Source organism: Alligator sinensis, unplaced genomic scaffold (assembly GCF_000455745.1).
Source record: "Alligator sinensis unplaced genomic scaffold, ASM45574v1 scaffold436_1, whole genome shotgun sequence".
NCBI lineage: Eukaryota > Metazoa > Chordata > Crocodylia > Alligatoridae > Alligator > Alligator sinensis.
In genome coordinates this window covers 92,087-106,390 of record NW_005842172.1, presented here as the reverse complement: position 1 = coordinate 106,390, position 14,304 = coordinate 92,087, and the positions used below count along the sequence as shown (strand labels likewise).

At 49.9% G+C, this 14,304-nt stretch overlaps 1 protein-coding gene across 1 annotated transcript in view; it reads left to right on the top strand.

Moving 5' to 3' along the window:
• The first annotated feature begins 1,944 nt into the window (after positions 1-1,944).
• SAMD9L (sterile alpha motif domain containing 9 like) overlaps positions 1,945-14,304 on the top strand; it is a 19,637-nt gene continuing 7,277 nt past the window's right edge. Inside the window, exons 1-4 of the mRNA XM_006025892.3 lie at positions 1,945-2,198; positions 6,821-6,936; positions 7,554-7,614; positions 10,895-10,975. Of these exons, the coding sequence (XP_006025954.1) occupies positions 10,965-10,975 (11 nt within the window). The 5' untranslated portion in view covers positions 1,945-2,198; positions 6,821-6,936; positions 7,554-7,614; positions 10,895-10,964. The remainder of the gene's footprint in view (positions 2,199-6,820; positions 6,937-7,553; positions 7,615-10,894; positions 10,976-14,304) is intronic.

Below are 14,304 nucleotides of genomic sequence, written 5' to 3'. Positions count from 1 at the left end.
TTGCTCCCCCCTCCCCTGGGGTTGTTCAAGAGTAGGTTAGATACGCATCTAGCTGGGGTCATCTAGACCCAGCCCTCTTCCCTGCCTATGCAGGGGGTCGGACTCGATGATCTATTGAGGTCCCTTCCGACCCTAACATCTATGAATCTATGAATAACCAGTCTGGGAAACACTATAAAAACCATAGCCCAAACCCAGGATAATTTACGACAAATGGTTATGCAAAACTGATTAGCTCTTGACTATGTTTTAGCGTCCGAAGGGGGTGCCTGTGCAGTAATAGGGCAAGAATGTTGTAGCTATGTAAATAGTACTTTCAAGTTAGTAGAAGTGCAAGTTAATGATGCTTTAGTTCACACTGCCAGGGCAGCTGAAGCTGCTTTTCTTCCCAAAGACTCTTCAGCAGATTGGTTTGCCTGGTTAGACCCTAGTGGTTTGTTCAAAGGTCTGCTCAAGAAAATAATGTTTGCATTATGTATGATTCTAATTTTAGGCTTAAGTTTATATGTAATAGCACAACTAATTTTATGTTGCGTAAAATTGTGTGTAAAGAAGGCTGAACAAACTATCTCAACAATATCAAAGGAAACACTAAAACGAATGATGGTAGAATAAGAAAAATGAGATAGAACAGGAGAAACTATGGACAGACCTGCGCCAGATAGAAATAGAATGATCCTTCTTTCGAAGGATCAAAGAGGGGAATGAAGTGGAACAAAATGGAGTCGAATTGCCATTATGTGTAAGCGAGCAGATCACATACGCAGCTTAAGCTTTGAAGAAGTTAAGGGACATGACCCAAAACCGCTAGGCTAGCGCAAACTGAAACAATCCTGTCCTAGTCCTGTCCTGTCCAGTAAAAGCAGAAACTTAGTGTAGAAATAATTCTGGCTATGATGTCGTGCTTCCTATTTAATTGAGTCATGAGCAAAGCAGAACAACGGACAGTTTCCTCTCGGGGCAGTTGTCTGTTCAGAATGCATTCTTTAATAAATCAAGTCTTTGAACTTATGTTGTCATTTGTCTGAGCCTCCACCCAACGAACCTGGGGACTAAGTTTTCCCCAACACTTTCACAGTATCTGATGAAGCATGCTTCAGCTCACAAAAGCTTGCACTACACACACACATTCTCTCCTAGTCCCCCTTCTCTCTCATTTATCTATAAGATGCAACTCTACGCTGCCTTCTACTTGACTTCAAACTAACACAGCTAACTACATCTCTCTCTCTTTACCTATAACAAATTATATCAAACTAGTTCCTAATCAAAAGAGACTATACTTTAATGGCATGACAAATATGTAGTACATTTTAATGTTAGAAAAACAGGGGAGAGTGTTATCTGTAGCAGCCAGAGACTCATGCCCTTTACTGTAACATGAAACTTGGCGGTGTTACAGCAGAAGCAGGAAAGGAAAATAAAATCTTCTCACTTCAGAAGTCTCCTTCTTTAGGTAATTTCCAAATAAACAAATTGGAATTGCCTTTGAAAATTACAAACAGAATTATTTTATATGTGTATATACACTGTTACATGCATTACAGTGAGAATTATGGTGATTAGTGAAATGATCAAATTCATGCTGACGGGCTGAAAATTATGTCTGTGCCAGAAATGTGTTTCAGTTTCAATTTCCTTTCTTAGCATTTAAGCACTCTAGCTGGAAGGCTGCTCACACCAGCAAAATATGCAGTCAGCTGAAATCAAGCAGATTAAAAACAAACAGGGAAAAAGGTTTTTCAGTCAGTGCTATATTTATTGTACTATTAATAATCATTTAGGTTTATATCACATAGGGCTGATTTACCATTCTCTTGCTCCATAGTAAACAGAGGGGATGGAAAGCAGAAGTAGTTACTCTGTCAAATGCCTTTTCAGCTCAGCTCAGCACAAGGGGTTGAGCTCCGCTCATTTACTGAGGATGATGGGCTAGAGCAGGGGTGGGCAAAATATGGCCCACAGGATGGATCCAGCCTGCCAAGCCATTCTGTGCAGTCTGTGGGGTCCCTAGAAATTTTTTTTTAATTAATATTTATTTGCCTCTGGCTCCTGTCAAAAGTGACGGGAGCCAGGGGCAGTAGGACCCAGTGGAAGCCACAGCAGGCTCCTGGAAGAGCAGGGCCCGCCTTGCCCCACCCCACACAGCTAGCAGGACCATGAGGCTGTTCCTGCCCATGCCGGAACGGGAAGCTCAGGTAAGAGGGGGTCGGGGGGCACGCTGGTCCCCATCTGGCCACAGGTCTGGGAGCAAGGGGGCACGCGGGAGCCAGCACTGGTGGGGCCCAAAGCAGGGTGGCTCCCCTCTCTCTGATGGGGCATCCCAGCCTGGTTCCATAGAGCCCAGCCAGCTGCACCCTGGGCTCCTGCCACCCTGCTCTGGGCCTCATCTGCACTGGTCACAGGGCACCACCTGACTGTGGCTGGCTCCCAACCCCCCTGTCCAGCCCTGGGGGCAGCAAGGGGGGCACCTGGGGCTGCTGGGGGTGGCATGGCTCAACAGGAACATGGCTGCAACAGGAGCAGAAGCGTATCCGCGGCTGCTTTTCTGCTCCAAAAGTTCCTGCAGCCACGAGGAGCCCAGGGGCCCTGGGGAAGCTCCTGGCCAGCCCCAGAGGCAGCACAGATCACCTCCTGAGGCTGCTGGGGGTGGCATGACCTGGCAGGGCTCAGGTCCAGGGCACAGGAATCTCAGGGAGGCTGCAGGAGCTTTCAGAGGAAAAAAGCAGCCATGGCTCTGCTCCGGCTCCTGGCATAGCCTCCCGCCCATCCTGGGGCTGGGGGTGTGAGCTGCTGCCAGGCCACTGGACCCCTGCAGGGTGGGGGAGGCTGGGCCTCCCACTCAGGGTTGAAGCACCCACCGGGGTCACCTGTGGGGTGGGGGGCAGCCAAGCTGTTCCCTTCCCAAGCCTCAGGCACAGGATGCAACTTCTGCACCACATTTCTGGACTTCCCATGTCCCAGGCCACATGCCACCCCCAGTGGCCTCAGGTGTCCCCCTGCACTGCCCCTAGGGCTGGTCAGGAGCTTCCCTGGGGCCTCCAGCCTCCTGGAAGCTGCAGGAGCTTCTGAAGCAGAAAAGTAGCCCCTGGGCCACCTGTGGGTGGGGGCAGCCAGGCCTTTGCTGCCCCAAGCCTCAGGCGCACAATGCAAATTCTGCACCACCTCCTTGGACTTCCTGCATCCCAGGCCACATTCCCACCAACTCGTGCCACCCCCAGTGGCTCCAGGAGCCCCCCACGCTGACCCCCAAGCCTGACAGGCCCTTCCCTGGCAGCCCCTGGCCTCCTGGCAGCAGCAGGAGCTACCGGAGTGCAAATGCGGCCATGAGGCTTTGGACAGCTGGGTCCAAAGGGACAAGAGCCCAGCTGGCTCCCCCCTTGCATCCCTTCCTGCAAGCCCACCAGCCACACCTTCCTCCAGACACAATCACACATCTCACAATTAAGCACACACACAGCTCCCCACAAACCCCACATCCACCCACCCACACACCCCAACACCAGTGCACACCCCACACTATACAAAAGCAAGACTACATTTTGAGCTATTATGCAATCGCTTCTACATATAAAAGCACAAACACACAGGTATCAGGACAAAAATATTTTTTTAATTGAATTAAAATATAATATTATTGGTATTTCATTTTTAGTACGTAATTTGTTTTTTTCCCCGTTTCTAAGATAGCAAACCCTCTTCTCCAAAGGAGTACTTCCAAGGGCAAGGGGAGGAACTTCTGGTGGCAAGGGTCAGAGGTGGGACTTCCAGTCCCAAGATGGTGACCAGGGAGTGGGGCACCTGTCAAGGGACGAGATTACCCATACGGCCCTTGGCATGACAGCTTGCCAAAACTCATAAAGCTGCCCTCTGCCCAAGATAATTGCCCACCCCTGGGCTAGAGCTACAAGTGGCTCCTCTCCAGCAGTATCTCCCACTCTGGGGTGGATTCAGGGCGTGTATAGATACACATACTGCCCACTTTGATCCCTGCTCCACCCAAAGTTTAAAACCAACTGTCTGGCAGTGGCAGCAGCATTTTTAGTCAGGCAGTGCTGAGGGAATCAACTGACTAATTTTAAAACTTAACAGGGCACTTTGCAAGCCATTCACTGGGAGCCACAGGAGGAAGGGGAAGGGAAACCAGGTGCTCTGAGCAGCTGGGAGTACTCTATCTGGGAGACTGTTGAATGGTTGCTGCCTGTCTAACAAAAGCCCTAAAAAGGGGACAGAGCCAGTCCATGCCCAAAGGGTATACAGGGACACTCCCATAGTGACCAGGGGGTGATTAAACAGGAGTAGCAAGCAGGACAGTTTACAAGCAGTTCACAGGTCACTTTGCCACCCCCATCTTTGAAGGGGAGCTTTTAAGCTAAGTTCTTTCTTTAATTAAGAGTAACTAATAGGGGTGAACCGATAGAGATTTTTGGGGCCAATACCAATAGCCAATTTTTAAGGAGGCATATCGGCCAATACTGATCCAATTTCCAATATGCAGCTTGGCAGCTTGAGGAATAGTGTCCAGCTGGTCAGTCTGTTGTGGTGGAAGGGAAGGGGGAGGAGAAGGGAAAGGATATAGGGTGGGGGGGAGATCGAGGCTCCTGCAGTGAGGGAGGGAGGGGCTGGGGCTGGGGGAGGCACTGCCCAGGCAGGGCAGGGCAGGGCAGGGCAGGGTGTGGGACAAAGCTCCATGGCTAATCTGGGAGGTGCAGGGAAGCTGGAAAATTAGCAGGAAGAATTGGAATTGGAAGTCTCGTGGTCACTGAACTGTGACATGACTTGAGTAACAGAGACTTGGTGGACTAGCTCTCTCACATGACTGGAGTACTGTCATGGATGGGTATAAACTGTTCAGGAAGGACAGGCAGGGCAAAAGAGGAGGAGTTGTGCTGTATGTAAAAGAGCCGTATGGTTGCTCAGAGCTCGAGTATGAAATTGGAGACAGGCCTGTTGAAAGTCTCTGAGTTAGGGTCAAAGGGGAGAGCAACAAGGGTGCTGTGTGGGTGTCTATTATAGACCACCAGACCAGAAGAATGAAGTTTTGTTCAAACAGGTAGCAGGAGTTTCCAGATCACAAGCCCTCGTTCTCATGGGGGACTTCAAGCACCCTGACATCTGCTGGGAGAACAATACAGCAGTGCACAGGAAATTCAGGAATTTTCTGAAGCAGGTTGGAAACAACCTCCTGGTCCTGGAGTTGCCACCTAGGGACCATGCTGTTTTTGACCTGATGCTCACAAACCAGGAAGTATAGGTGGGGAACGTAGTGGTGGATGGCAGCTTGGGCAGCAGTGACCATAAAATGATTGAGTTCAAGATCCTGAGGAAAGGAAGGAAGAAGAGCAGCAAAGTATGGACCTTGGACTTCAGAAAAGCAGACTGCAACTTACTTAGGAAAGTGATGGTTAGGATACACTGGGAGGCCAGTCTGAAGTTGAAGGGAGGCCAAGAGAGCCAACTGTATTTTACTGAGGCCGTGGGAACAAATGATCCTGATATGCAGGAAGACAAGCAAGTATGGCAGAAGACCAGCTTGGCTTAGCAGGAACTCTTCAGTCAGCTAGAATACAAAAAGGAAGCTTGCAAGTAGAACCAGGCCACCTCAGGCCTTTATTCCCTTGTTGGGGCTTCAGCCTTCCCATCTTCCACCCTTCTTTAGCCAAGGCCCACTGTTTTGGACCTGGATTCCAGATTCCAGCCCCTTATCATGCCCTCCAGCATCTTTATTTCTGTCCCCTCCCACCCTTTCTTGGGCTCTGGGCTCTCTGGCCCCAAGTTCTGCCTTTTAGCATGATCCCTAACAGGGCTCAAAACAGTCACTTGCTCTCCAAGCACTAATGAGACCTCCAACCACTCCTTAGTCCCTTCCACAAAGCACCAGTTAAAACCCACACATTTATGCCATCTGGCAGCAACATAAACACCAGCAGCCTACCATACTTCTTCCAGGCCTTTCACCAGGATCCCTCGGGTTGCTTTCCCTAGACACCCTGCCTAGCAGAAGCAGCCAGCTTACAGCAACACTTCCTCCCCCTGCTGCTTCCCAGGTCTAACTCCCTGCTCTGGCTTATATGCTCCTAAGCCCTGCCCCTTCAGGTCATGTGACTCCCCTGGCAGCTGATTTGACCACAGGGCTATTTCTTAACCCCCACTCTGCTGGCTGCCTGTGCTACAAAAAACCTTGCCCTTAAGGGGCAACACCACTTCCCAGTAACAGGGCAAGAGTTCCCTATTACAGTCAGCACCAAGTGGAAGACCAGGGAAAGTGTGGGTCCCTCACTGAATGGGGGAGGCAACCTACTAACAGATGATGCAGGAAAGGCTGAATTATTCAATGCCTTTTTCACCTCAGTCTTATCAGGCAAGGTCAGCTCCCAGACTACTGCACCTGGCAGCACAGTTTAGTGAGAAGACAAGCAGCCAACAGTGGCAAAAGAACAGGTTAGGGACTATTTAGAAAAGCTGAATGTGTACAAGTCCACGAAGCCGGACAGAGTGCACCCAAGGGTGCTGTGGGACTTGGACGATGAGATTGCAGATACGCTGGCCATTATCTTTGAAAACTCATGGCAATTGGGAGAGGTCCCAGATGACTGGAAAAGGGGTAAATATAGTGCCCATCTTCAACAAAGGGAAGGAGGAGGATCTGGGAAACTACAAACTGGTCAGCCACACCTCAGTCACTGGAAAGCTCATGAAGCAGGTCCTCAAGGAATCCATTTCTAAGCACTTGGAGGAGGAGAAAGTAATTAGGAACAGTCAGCATGGATTCACCAAGGGCAAGTCATGCCTGACCAACCTGATTGCCTTCTGTAACAAGGTGACTGGCTCTGTGGATGCTAGAACATGGATGTAATACCTTGAATTCAGGAGGTGCACAGTCCCACCAGAGGAGATGCTCTGCTGGACCTGGTCCTGGCCGCAGGCGACGACCTGGTAAGAGGCCTCCAGGTTCTTGACCACCTGGGCAATAGTGATCATCGCGTGCTGGAATTCACCATCCAGCGTAGAGTGTCAAGGGCCCGCAGCAAGGTGGTGGCCCTAGACTTCAGGAGGGCCAACTTCAGTGAGATGAGGAGATTAGTGGGAGAGGAACTGGGGTCCTTGAGGGCAGAGGAACTCAGCGTCCAAGAGGAGTGGTCGTTCCTTAAGGAAACGATACTCGGGGCCCAAGGGGTGTCCATCCCGACAAGAAGCAAGGCGGGCAGGAGTGTCCAAAAGCCCCCCTGGCTCACCAAGGGTGTCCGGGAATGCCTGCTTGCCAAAAGGGTGGCGTACGCCCGGTGGAAGGGGGGTGTAATCTCCAAAGAGGAGTATACCTCCTCTGCTCGGGCCTGCAGGCGGGCTGTTAGGAAGGCCAAGGCGGAGATAGAGCTCGGATTAGCGTCCAGGATTAAGGATAACAAAAAGTCCTTTTTCAAATATATTGGGAGGATGAAGAAGGCGCCGGGTAATGTGGGGCCCCTGCAGGATATGCGGGGCAATCTGGTGGTTGCGTCAGAGGATAAAGCGGACCTCTTTAACCAATTCTTCACCTCCGTTTTCTTGTGCAGGGACCGGGACTTCCCTGCTGTGATAGAAGCCGGACGCGAGGGGATCGCCTTCAGACCTCAGGTTGGGGAGGACCGGGTTAGAGAGCTTCTGGAGGGGCTGGACGCGTTCAAGTCAGCGGGTCCGGATGCTCTCCACCCCAGGGTGCTGAGGGAGCTGGCTGGGGTTATTGCAGGGCCCCTGGCACGGCTCTACGAGCGATCGTGGTGCTTGGGCCAGGTGCCAGACGATTGGAAGGTAGCTAATGTGGTCCCCATCTTCAAAAAAGGGAAAAGGGAGGACCCGGGCAATTATAGGCCCGTCAGTCTTACCTCAATCCTGGGGAAGCTCTTTGAGAAGATCATCAAGGAGCACATTTGTGATGGGCCGGCATCCGAGATGATGCTCAGGGGCAATCAGCATGGATTTATTAGGGGGAGATCATGTCAGACCAACCTGATTGCCTTTTATGATCAGGTCACAAAGGCCATGGATGCAGGTGTCGCGGTGGATGTAGTCTTTCTGGACTTCAGCAAGGCCTTTGACACCGTCTCTCACCCCATCCTAATTAGTAAACTAGGCGACTGTGGCATAGATGCCTACACGGTCAGATGGATTGCAGATTGGCTGAAGGGTCGCACTCAGAGGGTGGTGGTGGATGGATCATATTCGACTTGGGGGGAGGTGGGTAGTGGAGTCCCTCAGGGCTCGGTCCTGGGCCCTGCGCTGTTCAATGTCTTCATCAGCGATCTTGATGTTGGGGTGGAGAGCAACCTGTTTAAATTCGCTGATGACACCAAAATTTGGGGGGAGGTGAGCACGCTAGCAGGGAGAGAGAGATTGCAGAAGGATCTGGATAGGTTACAGGGGTGGGCAGACAGGAACAGGATGCGTTTCAATACGGACAAGTGCAGGGTGCTGCACTTGGGTAGTAGGAACCAGCAGCACACTTATACGATGGGGAGCTCCCTACTTGAGAGCACGGAGGCGGAAAGGGATCTTGGTGTCATTATTGACTCCAAGATGAACATGGGCCGACAATGCGAGGTCATGGTTGGCAGGGCTAACCGGACCTTGTCGTGCATCCACAGGTGCATCTCGAGTAGAGCCAGGGAGGTGTTCCTCCCCCTCTATGCGATGCTGGTCAGGCCGCAGCTGGAGTATTGTGTCCAGTTCTGTGCGCCCCATTTCAGGAGGGATGTGGACAACATGGAGAGGGTCCAGAGGAGGGCCACCCGCATGATCCGGGGACAACAGGGCAGACCCTACAGTGAGAGACTGCGGGACTTGAACCTATTCAGCCTCCACAAGAGAAGGCTGAGGGGGGACCTGGTGACCGTCTATAAACTCACTAGGGGGAACCAGAAGGGTTTGGGGGAGACGCTGTTTCCCCTAGCCCCTGCTGGCATAACAAGGAATAATGGGCACAAGTTGATGGAGAGGAGGTACAGATTGGACATCCGAAAAAACTACTTCACAGTCAGGGCGGCTAGGAGCTGGAACCAACTTCCAAGGGAGGTGGTGCTGGCCCCTACCCTGGGGATCTTCAAGAAGAGGCTGGATACTTACCTGGCTGGACTCATTTGAGTCCCGTTTTTGTTTTTAGGGTGAGTGGTTTTTTTTTTGTTTTTTGTTTTTTGTTTTTTGTTTTTTTTTCTCGGGTTGTTCTCCCGCCCTGGCGGGGGGTCGGGCTAGAAGATCTATTAGGTCCCTTCCGACCCTGAAACTATGAAACTATGAAACTATGAATTTAGCAAGGCTTTTGGTACAATTTCCAACAACATTCTTGCAAGCAAGCTAAGGAAGTGCAAGTTGGATGAATGAACTGTAAGGTAGATAAAAACTGGCTGGATTGCCTAGCTCAAAGAGTAGTAATCAGTGGCTCAATGTCTAGTTGTCTGTGAGTATCAAGTGAGCTCCCCAGGGGTCAGTTGTAGAGCTGGTTCTGTTCAATATCTTCATTAACACCCTGGAAGATGGGATGGAGTGCACCCTCAGCAAGTTTGCAGATAACACCAAGTTTGGGGGAGTAGTTGATATTCCAGAAGGTATGGCGAGGATTCAGAGAGACCTTGACAGATTGGAGGATTGGGCCAATAGAAATCTCAAGAGGTTCAGTAAGGAGAAGTGCAAAGGCCTGCGCTTAGGAGAGAACAATCCCACTAGTACAGGCTGGGGACCAACTGGCTAAGAAGCAGCTCTGCAGAAAAGGACTTGGAGGTTACAGTGGACAGTAAGTTGAATATGAGTCAAAGTGTGCCCTTGCTGCAAAGAAGGCTAATGTCATACTGGGCTGCATTAGTAGGAGCGTTGCCAACAGATCAAGGGAAGTGGTTCTTCCCCTCTATTATGTACTGGTGAGGCCAAACCTGAAATACTATGTCCAGTTTTGGGCACCCCAATACAGAAAGGATGTGGACAAATTGGGAAGAGTCCAGCGGAGGGCAACGACAGTGGTTAGGGGACTAGGGTAGATGCCTTATGAGGAGAGGCTGAGAGAACTAAGCTTATTTAGTGTGCAGAAGAGAAGACTGAAGAGGGATTCGATAGCAGCTTTCAACTACCTGAACGGTACTTTCAAAGAGGATGGAGCTACACTATTCTCAGTGGTGGCAGATGACAGAACAAGGAGCAGTGGTCTCAGGATGCAGCAAGGGAAGTTTAGGTTAAATATTAGGAAGAACTTTCTCACTTGGAGGGTAGTAAAGTACCGGAACAGGTTTACCCAGAGAGGCTATGGAATCTGCAGACTTGGAGATTTTTAATACCCAGCTAGACAAAGCCTTGGTTGGGATGCTACAGTTAGGGATAGTCCTGCTTTGAGCCAGGGGTTGGACTAAATAACTTCCCAAGCTCTCTTCCAACCCTAATTTTCTATGGTTCTGTGACTTCATGGCTCATTATCATCTATTGGATCCATTCTGAACTCTTCATTCCACTAGTATTCATGACCCTCTCTTCTTAATAATGGTCTTGATGTTCAGCTTAACAAGTTAGCATTTCTTCTGTAATTCTACTATCTGTTAGCTGCCCTAATAATGAAGCTCCTATTTCACAGCCCTGAAGATTGGTTTTTAAATCATTCCAATGAAGTTATGGTTTTTTTTCTTGAAGCTTAAACTGAATAATACATCCCTAAGCCCCTAGTATATTACTAAAGCTTCCAGATTATTTTTAACTTCACAAAAACATGTGTTGCTTTATGTGATGATTCACCTCACCATGTGCATTCCCTTTTCAAAATTCTAGGTCCACCCATGCTCCCATTGTATACAAGTATGGATCTAAGTAGACAATGGAAGCTTTAGGAACCTATGCTGTTAGGAAAATTTAAATAACCTATTGTTTATTTTTCTTTTTGCAGAATATAGGGGGTCTCTCTACTGAAAAAGGCTACAAAGAAGAATTCAATCTACATTCAGAAGAATTCAATCATGCCTAAAAGGTACACTGAACTGATAGGACAGCTCATATAGCAGTAATTGAACATAATTGCATAAAATTATTAATCTAATACAAATAAATCAAGATTTTTGAGCAACTAATGAAGGAGATAGAGCTGGGGTGGGTAATTATTTTGGGCGGAGGGCCACTTACCCAGTTTTGGCAAGCTGTTGAGGGCCTCATGGGTAGCCCAATCCCTTGACAGGTGCCCCACCCCCTGGTCACCATCATGGGACCAATGTCTCAGGGCCAGCACCATTGGGGCCCAGAGTGGGGCACAGGCTGGCAGGGGTCTGTGGAGCTGGGCTGGGCTGCACCAGCAGGGAGAGGGGGGGAGCTGGCCTGGCTTCATAGAGCCACTACCAGCCAGGACCCTGTACTCTTGCTGCCCTGCTCTGGGCCTTGCCGGAGCTGGCCCCAGGACACCAGTGTGGGCCCCGTGATCCCACTGACTCACACAACTGCTCACTCCAAGTGCGCCGCCCAGCCCTGCAGTACAGGCAGGGGGAGCATGCAGCCCCAACCTCCTGCTTGCCAGCAGGGAAGGAGTTGGTGCTGAGCACGGAGAAAAAGTGGCCCCTCCCCTGCCCTGTGGCCGGCGCTCCCTGCTGCAGCTGCTCACAGCCCGCACAAGGCTGCCTGAGCAGGCACAGGCAGCCCCACATGGACTGTGAGTGGCTGCAGTGTGGAGTGCTGGAAATGGGACAGGCAAGGGGCTGCTTTTTCCCACGCTCAGCACCAGCCCCCCCTCTAGCCGCGCTGGGCAGTGGTGGTGCCACCCAGCGCGCAAGCTCCGGGCAGGCAGCAGCAGCAAACAGTGCCCGGTGTGGCAAGTGGGGGGGGCCACTTTCCTCCACGCCAAGCAACTGCTGCCACCACAGCACAGCCCCAACGGGCAAGCCCAGAGCTGGCGCAGGGCCCAGGCTGGCAGCCGGGGTGGGTTACAAGCTGGTGCTGAGTGTGGGGAAAAGTGGCCCCTCCCACACTCTGTGGCTGACGCCCCGCACTGCAGCTGCTCACAGCCCATGTGGGGCTGCCTGTGCCTGCTCAGGACAGCCCTGTGCAGGCTGCGAGCAGCTGCAGCAGGGAGTGCCAGCTATGGGGCGGGGGAGGGGCTATTTTTCCCCCCCACACAGCACCAGCTCCTTCCCTACCCACAGTCTTTCCCTGCCCTTCCCCACCCCTTACCTGAGTATCCAGCGCCAGTGGAGCCACATGGTCCCACGCCAGAAGCCCCTGCCTGGGGCTTCCAGTTTGGGGGGCAGGGTCAGGTGGGCCCTGGTGTTGCAGGAGACCACCAGGGCTTCCCCTGGGTCCTACTGCCCCTGGCTCCTGTCATTTTTTACAGGAACCAAGGACAGATAAATATTAATTTTCTAAATGTTTTAGGGGCCCCATGGGCCATATAGAATTGTTTCATGGGCCAGATAGAATTGTTTCATGGGCCAGATCCAGCCCGCGGGCCATATTTTGCCCACCCCTGAGATAAAGTACACTGAAAGAAGATACTTTATATACACAATAAGGGAGTGACTTTATTTACTTGTTCTTTTTTCAAAGTCCACATTTACTTTTCCTAGGACTGTGTACTTCTGTGTGTGCTTCCTTGTTGGACACAGGTTGTTAGTTTTATTAAAAACTACTGCCCAATCAGTCTTTAATCCAGACAGGAAATATAATAGTAAATCAACCCCTATCTTTTCCCTAGAATTGTGCAGCTGATGCACAAATAGTACACACCTGGTTACCTGCTCTGATGCAATATGGACACAAAACTTGTTTTACAACTATCCCTAGTTCCATCTGTGAAGTCCAGATTGGAAGGCACTTCTCAGGTCAACTTGCCTACTTTGCTGTCCAGTGCCATTACAATGCAGTTCTCTCTAACTCAGCAATGACTCAGTGCAATAATTTCCTGTCTCCTGAAGCACAATGCTTCTAATTTTAGAATGGTTACTACTATGCAATCTCCTCAGCATAATCCACCAACAAAGACAATGGATTATAAGGCAAGGAAACAGTCTACTATTCAACAGGTACAGCTGCTTACAGTGTAGAAAGTTTATTTCAAAAGTTACTGACAATTAGGTACTAAAAATTGTACTGACTTTCAATTTTTTTTTAATGTTACCCTGAAGGTATCCCAGTCTCTTCACTACTTCTCTAGTGAAGAGACACTATAGAAAAAGCAAGTTCTTCCTTTATCTTCAAATAACCAAAACATGATTTTTGCAGTCAGACTTTCTTAAATTCCTTTCCCACCAATAATTGGATACCAAACTTGTTTGATAAAACTATTAATCAGTGCCAGGTGGCCACAATTTTTGTTCATTATAAGCTATAGCCATATGTGAAACAGGAACTCAAGAATACCTGATGTGCAATAATATTAAGGTCAGTATCTTAAAAACAGATAGAGGTAGATAGCCCTGTTTGTCTCAAGTCAGGCAAAGTGGCATTTTAGGGCACCTATACACATGCTGGATGCCTGCTCCAATGCATGCTAATTAGCATGTGTCAGATCAGACTTGATTAATTAGCACACTCCAACCTTGGTATCATGCATATTCAGTATCCCTGCACTTCAAAATGGCAATGGGAGTGCTTTAAATCCTGTTGAACAAGCTTTAAAGTGCCCCTGCCACCTCTTTGAAGTGCAGGACACTGAATACACAAGACACTGTGGGTGCTTTAATTAGAGAGGTTCCCAAAGCCACTCTAATTAAAGCGTGCCCCACCCCCCCATGCTGGAGCAGGTATAAAGACGCCCTTAGAAACTAACTGGTTTGGAGAGAAATAAGCTTTTGTAGACAACAGTAATTAAAGGAGTAGGCTGTTGCCTTTGAAAACTTATGCCTCTCTGTTAGTTCAGCTAAACAATGTGAAAAGAGTATGAAGAAGAGTCATGCACAGGACATCATCTGCTTTTAAGGCAGAAGTCAGAGCAGGATGGCACCTTAAGGTGCATCCATGAGTGCACATATGTGATTTGTGATGCCACAGGCCCATCCCCGGTACCACAAACTGCATACTCCACACATACAGGAGCACACCAGAAAAAAAGAGGGATGGCGAACATGGTGGCAGCAACTGCCACCCAAAACTAGAGCCTGGCTGGCCAGAGCCAGACTCCAGCTGCTGGCCATGCTCTGGATACCTGGATGACTGCTGCTGGAGCCCCAGGACTCCAAGTAAAGCTGCTGGGGGCTCCCAGGTGCTGGCCCCAGCCTCCTCTACCACACTTGGGGCAACTTGCCATGCGCCAGAGCATGCATGCAGGGACATTCCCCAGGGACAACTAGCAGTGGCACAAATATATGCCACTACTAT